The 7,249-nt window shown below is 36.5% G+C and overlaps 1 protein-coding gene across 1 annotated transcript in view; it reads left to right on the forward strand.

Annotated features, from left to right (window-relative positions):
• Positions 1 to 2,817, forward strand: part of ACADM (acyl-CoA dehydrogenase, C-4 to C-12 straight chain) — a 43,096-nt gene extending 40,279 nt beyond the window's left edge. The window contains exons 7-8 of the mRNA XM_011977844.1: positions 451 to 699; positions 2,007 to 2,817. Of these exons, the coding sequence (XP_011833234.1) occupies positions 451 to 699; positions 2,007 to 2,078 (321 nt within the window). The 3' untranslated portion in view covers positions 2,079 to 2,817. The remainder of the gene's footprint in view (positions 1 to 450; positions 700 to 2,006) is intronic.
• The last annotated feature ends 4,432 nt before the right edge of the window (positions 2,818 to 7,249 follow it).

A 7,249-nucleotide genomic window follows, 5' to 3' on the forward strand; every position in this document is an offset into this window, starting at 1 on the left:
TTTCAGAAGAAATAACTAAATTCAATGTGTAATGGTGAAAAGAAAAAGAATGTTAGAAAACTTGACCAGATTTGAGTAAGGCTTATAGTTTAGTTAATACTATACCAGTGTTAATGTCCTGTTCTCAATCATGGCACTATGGTTTGGTAATATGTTAACATTAGAGGAAGCTGGGTGTAACTTCTATAAACCTAAAATTAGTTAATGAAAAGGTTTTTTGTTTTTTGTTTTTTTTTTTTAAAAAAAAAAAAAAAGAAAGGTCAGGCGCAGTGACTCACACCTATAATCTCAGTACTTTGGGAGGCCTAAGTAGGAGGATTGCTTGAGGCTAGGAGTTGCAGACCAGCCTGGGCAACATAGCAAGACCTCGTCACTATAAAAATAAAAAAGCCCCAGGAAAAAACCTTTTTCTCAATAAATATCCTTTAACTTTTTTCTTTTTAATTCTAGCACCAAGCGGTATCATTTATGCTGGCTGAAATGGCAATGAAAGTTGAACTAGCTAGAATGAGTTACCAGAGAGCAGCTTGGGAGGTTGATTCTGGTCGTCGAAATACCTATTATGCTTCTATTGCAAAGGCATTTGCTGGAGATATTGCAAATCAGTTAGCTACTGATGCTGTGCAGATATTTGGAGGCAATGGATTTAATACAGAATATCCTGTAGAAAAACTAATGAGGGATGCCAAGATCTATCAGGTAAGATTAAAGATGATTTTTTTGGTTTGCAAGGGAGAGAGAATATTCATAAATGACAAAGTAGATTTCTGATTATTTAGAAATTTTATGTCCCTAGTAGCAATAAATGACTGTCATATATGGCTGTGAGCCAGTTTTTGGAATTAATTAATAGAAAGAAGAATGTTATTTGTGATTAAGTATAAGTCTGAAGAGAGAATACGCTAAAAAAACAAATGGTGCAGACATGTATATTATGTTTGGATTAGATTTCTTTGAGTTTTAACATCTTAGCTAATTGTGTCCCAAACTTTTCTCTCCAAAAAGTATGCGTGTCATTTAAAATTAATTATTTTGATTTGAATCTTGCCTGACAACTATTTAATTTATTGTAACTATACTTGGAGTCAAAAACCAACATGAGGAGACAGTGATGTAGATGAATTCCAAATTAAATTAGTAGTCAAAAAAACTTAGAAGGAATTTAGTAAAAGGAAATATAAATGTGCATGTTCTCTACATGTGGCTTAAGTAATTACTTAATAATTATCACATTCTTGCTCCTCGGTGTCTCTGCCCTTGCTCCCCCTACACCTAGCAAATTATTTGACTCATCCGGTCATCTGAAATATTGAGTTCGAATCAGAAGGCTAGAGTGAGAAGGAATGTTAGACATAGTGTGGCCTCTCCATGTAGACATGAAAAAACTGAGGTCCAGAATTTGTGCCTTATCCAAAGTCGCAGGTTTATGTGTTGATACTCTTCCTCTCCTAGAGCCTTTAATTATAATTATTACTATTACTATCATCACCCGTTTAGATTTTCTCTGCCATCTGAGAAGCTGAACTAATGAATGGCTAAAGTTAGAAGTTTAGAATGGAAATAAGGTCTGACTCTTGAAATCCTCCCAGCATCTTTTTCTTTAGCAACTCTGTTCCATAGGCAGTGGGAGAAAAAAAAATTTCAGAATAAAAGACTTAAGGAGACAGCTAGCTAAGTACAGTTCAGAAAAGTTGGACAAATATTTTGGCCATAATGAACTTCAGTTTTCCCAAATTTTCTGAAATGTAAATATATTTTCTTTTTTCTATGTTTTGAATACTTTTCTCCAAAATTTTGATACATGACTTTTTATAATAAACCAATCTTCAGAGAATTCCATATTTTCAGACTTTCACAAAATCAGATTTTGGAATCTATAGCTACAGACCCTATATGTGTTTTGATTCAGTTTTATATTACAATGCAGCTTATACTACTATCTAAAATGTTGAATAAATCAAAGTATGTACTAAAGATATTTAACCTACACTTATATTTTTTTGCAGATTTATGAAGGTACTTCACAAATTCAAAGACTTATTATAGCCCGTGAACACATTGGCAAGTATAAAAATTAAAAAAATTACTGTAGAAACATTGAATAACTAGAACACAATCCACTGTTTCAGCTCCAGAAAAGAGAAAGGGCTTTAACGTTTTTTCCAGTGAAAATAAAAATAAATCCTCTTATATTAAATCTAAGCAACTGCTTATTATTAGTAGTTTATACTTTTGCTTTACTCTGTTATGTCTCTTAAGCAGGTTTGGTTTTTATTAAAATGATGTGTTTTCTTTAGTACTACTTTACTTGAATTACATTAACTTAGAAAAGTACATATGTTTTGTTATTTTGATCTCTTAAGATTAATGTCCCAGAAATTTCTTGGAATTTTATTTTTGTAATGACAGAAAAGTGGGCTTAGAAAGTATTCAAGATGTTACAAAATTTACATTTAGAAAATATTTTAGTATTTGAATACTATCAACTTGTCAGTGACTTTGCAGACTTAATGATATTATTAAAGTTCTTTTTACTGCAGTTTGGAAAGCATTTGCTTTCAGTTTGGCACAGAAACAGTTAAAATTTTGACATTCATATTCTCCTAATTTACAGCTACAAGAACTTTCTTGAAAATCTTAATTCTGAACCCATATTTCACTTACCTTATTTAAAATAAATCAATGAAGCTTGCCTTAAATTATTTTTATATGGCTGTTGGTCTCTAGGTAGCCTTTGGTCTATTGTACACAATCTCATTTCATATGTTTGCATTTTGGCTAAGAACTTAATAAAATTGTTCAGTGCTTATTATCATACCTTTCTGTATTTTTTCCAGGAAATTTCATTACTTCATGTAATAGTCTATATTTTGTGTATTTACTATGATGAAAAAAAGTCAAGTTTTAATTTTGAATTGAATAAAGTTACCTGTTCATTTTTTATTAATTATATTTTTAAAGACCTCAGAAAATATAAATATGAAATAATATAAGAACTCAAATCTCTGAATTCAATATTTGTTTTTAATTCTCAATATCAAATACTGCTAAACTGGTATTATTAAAGTTATACTAAATGGAGTGCTTTCTGACATCATATCTCATTCTCCATTTCTCTGACATCAACCGTGTCCTACATTTTAATTCTGTTCTGACACTATGCAGCTGAATTAGGCTCAATCCCATAAAACTGTCCTCACTTCAGAGGCCAGTCACAAGTCCTAAGTCCCCAAGCTACCCATACTCTGTCCAACATGGCTGGAAATTCAAGTATTCCCATGACCCTGCCCTCAGATTTGATAATTTGCCAGAATAGCTCACAGAACTCAGGAAAACACTTTACTTACATTTACTTGTTTATATCATAAAGGGTACAACTAGGAACAATTAATGAAGAGGTACATACGGAAAGGTATGGAGGGAGAGGGGAGATGCAGAGCTTCCATGCCTTCTTCCATCTTATTACCTTCCCTGCATGTCTTTGTATTCCTCAACTTGGAAGCTCCCCAACTCTCATTCAATAGTTTCCATCAAGCTCAATCTCCAGTCCTTCACTTCTCCCTAGAGGTCCAAGGTGAAAGCTGGAAGTTCCCAACTGCATTAGTCTCCTAGGGCTGTCATAACAAAACTAGAGACTTGGTGTCTTAAATAAATTTATTTTCTCACAGTTCTGGAAGCTAGAATTTCAAGATCAAGGTGCCATTTGGGTTGTTTCTAGTGAGGCCTCTCTTCCTGTCTTATAGACTACCACCTTCTGTGTCCTTACATATCCTCTTCTCTGTGCATCATGAAGGGTTGGGTTAGGGGGAGCTCCTGTGTCTTTTTCTCCTCTTCTAAGGACACTAGCCCTGTGAGATTAGAGCCCTATGCTCGCGACCTTAATTAACTCCCTAAAAGATCCTATCTTCAAGTACAAATTTCACATTTGTACTTCACACAAATGTGTGAAGTTTCAACACAGAAATTTTGGAGGGACACAATTCAGTCCATAACATTACCCTCTAATGACTTAGTCCTTCTGGTGACCAGATTCGTCCTGAGATTATCTAGGATCCCCAACCTAAATCATCTCATATGCCAAATTCAGGTATGATTGAAAAGGTTTCTAAGGAATAACAGAAGATACTCCAAGCACTCAAGAAATTCCAAGGGTTTTAGGAGTTCTGTGCCAGGAGCTGGGGACAAAGACCAAACATTTCTTATACCACACTGAATTACCAAAATAAAAATCTAATCTTTTACAAATATAAAATATTTAAATGACATTTCCTTCATGCTCAGTGATGAAATTTTATTTAAATGATACAACTTGAGATTGGTAAGGGAATTTAGAGAATTCTTAATTGCTATTATGTAGAAATGAGAAATTAAATAGAATGTATATATTTCAAATGCAAATTTGAATTTGCAATACAGAGGCGCAACCATTTCTAAACATAGAGCTTCTAGACATGGGCTGGGCGTAGTGGCTCGTGCCTATAATCCCAACATTTTGGGAGGCTGAGGTGGGAGGATCACTGAGGCCAGGAATTTGAGGCTTCAGTGAACTGTGATGGCACCATTTATACTTTATCCTGGGTGACAGAGTGAGACCCTGTCTAAAAAGAAAAAAAGGGCCAGATGTGATGGCTCATGCCTGTAATGCCAGCACTTTGGGAGGCTGAGGTGGGCAGAGCACAAGGTCAGGAGTTTGAGACCAGCCTGACCAACATAGTGAAACCCCGTCTCTACTAAAAATACAAAAAATTAGCTGGGCATGGTGGTGGGCACCTGTACTTCCAGCTACTTAGGAGGCTGAGGCAGAAGAATCACTTGAACCTGGGAGGCCGAGGTTGCAGTGAGCTGAGATCATGCCATTGCACTCCAGCCTGGGCAACAAGAGTGAAACTCCATCAAAAAAGGAAGGAAGGAAGGGAGAGAGGGAGGGAGGGAGGAAAAAGAAAAGGTTTCTACACAAGATATAAATGTACTCCAAAAGAAGGGAGGGAAGGAGGGAGGGAGGGAGGGAGGGGTTTCTACACAAGATATAAATGTACTCCAAAGCATTATGATGAGATTACAGTATCCTTGCTAACAAAGATTAAGCACTTACGTAATTCTGTACCATTTAAGCCTTTTTAGTCACAAGTAACAAATGAATTTAAGCTACTTTAAGCAAATATGTATTTTAAGTATGTGGAAATGACTCATAGATCTGAAAGGCAGAAATGGAGTCAGTCTCAGGAAGAGACTAAAACCAGAATAGTCAGTCCTCAGGAATCCATGAAATATATGTAGTCTTTTGCTAACTCTCCACTTCTGTCATATTTTATTCATTGTTGCTCTATAGCCTAACTGTCTCTGCTTCTTTGATCCCACGATAGAATCAGACTTCACTGTAGCATATTTCTATTTTGGATTGACCACCACATTTATAAGCTTGCTGAGTAGGGCCATTACAAGAAGGAGGGTAGGTACAGTCATGGACTACAAACGTGACTGTTAGCTGCCTCCATTAGTGAATTGATGGTTCCTAGAGAAAGCATAGTTTTACATGTGATCTGGTAGTTTTACCAAATTTTAATGAATGTTTAAGGAATCTACCAGAGTCATCAATTTGCATAGAGGGAGAAGAATTATTCAGTGATTCCTCTGGATTAAAAAAAAAAAATCATCATTGATATGACTTCTAGAATTACAGCCATTAATTTGAATACACTATCAAATAGTACAAAGGGTCTTTGGAGATTAAAGATTAAATTCCACTGGCAACAGTGTTTTTTCTTAATATGTGAAAGACTATATTTAACTCAATGGATAAGGGAACTAGTACGAAGTTAAAACTGGTATAAGGGAGAATTTGAAGAGCAGATAATAGGCAGTAATAAATGCTTAAAAGAATTTGCTAGGCTGGGTGCAGTGGCTCATGCCTGTAATTCCAGCACTTTGGGAGGCTGAGGTGGGCGGATCACCTGAGATGGGGAGTTCAAGACCAGCCTGACCAACATGGAGAAACCCTGTCTCTACTAAAAATACAAAATTAGCTGGGCATGGTGGTGCATGCCTGCAATCCCGGCTACTCGGGAGGCTGAGACAGGAGAATCACTTGAACCTGGGAGGCGGAGGTTGTGGTGAGCTGAGATTGTGCCATTGCACTCCAGCCTGGGCAACAAGAGCAAAACTCCGTCTAAAAAAAAAAAGAATTTGCTAGTAGATTAACCATATCCTGTAGGGCAGGGGTCCCCAACTCCCAGGCCACAAACCAGTAGCAGTCTCTGGGCCATTAGGAACTGTGTTGCACAGCAGGAGGTGAGTGTTAGGCGAGTGAGCATTACTGCCTGAGCTCCATCTCCTGTCAAATCAGTGGCAACATTAGATTCTCATAGGAGCACGAACCCTATTGTGAACTGCACACATGAGGGATCTAGGTTTCGTGCTTCTATGAGAATCTAATGCCTAATGATCTGAGAACATTTTTATCCCCAAACCATCTCCCCCCCTCCCCCCCGCCACCTTCTGAGTCTGTGGAAAAATTATCTTCCACAAAACCAGTCCCTGGTGCCAAAAAGGTTGGGGACCACTGGTATAGGGCAATAAAACCTAATGGGACCATCTTTTTTACAGAGCAGAAATTAGTTGTAGTTCAGGTTCAGTTGCATTACTTTCTATTTTTTTTTACAATTTAACATCTACATTTACAATTGTATAACAGTCTATCCAATAAAGAGACAATGGTACATAGCCCATCAGATAATATGCAGAGGATCCATTAGATAATACCTAGCACACCACTAAAGGGATACCCAATAATTTATTGTATCCTTTTTCTTCAAGGCTTTGACAGTGTTTCTTAACAGTCTCTTCCTTTTCATCAAAAGGAATTTGCCACAAGTATTCCTGATCAGTAAAAAGCAAATTTCATTAGGTTTATCTGGATTATTTGCCTAGGTACAGCAAGAGTGTTCATTAGTCACGTAGATCTCCTCAAATTTACTTTGAAAATCCAGAACCATACAGTACTGAACAAATTACTAAGGCCACAGGATTAACTTCTGTCTGAAATTTTTCATCAGAAACCTCAAATTGAACTTTTAAAAGCCTCCATAGCTTGATATCCCAAGGCTGGGGAACCAAATCCAAGAAGCTCTCTACTAGATTTCTCCTGTAGTACCTAAGAACTTGGGTGAATCTCTCTCCTTAACATCTTCAAAATTTGCTAGGGTTCCTGACCTGCTGAGCATTGCTCTTCCTTACCACTGACAAGACAAAC

The sequence above is a fragment of the Mandrillus leucophaeus genome, unplaced genomic scaffold (genome assembly GCF_000951045.1).
Source record: "Mandrillus leucophaeus isolate KB7577 unplaced genomic scaffold, Mleu.le_1.0 Scaffold103, whole genome shotgun sequence".
Classification (NCBI taxonomy): domain Eukaryota; kingdom Metazoa; phylum Chordata; class Mammalia; order Primates; family Cercopithecidae; genus Mandrillus; species Mandrillus leucophaeus.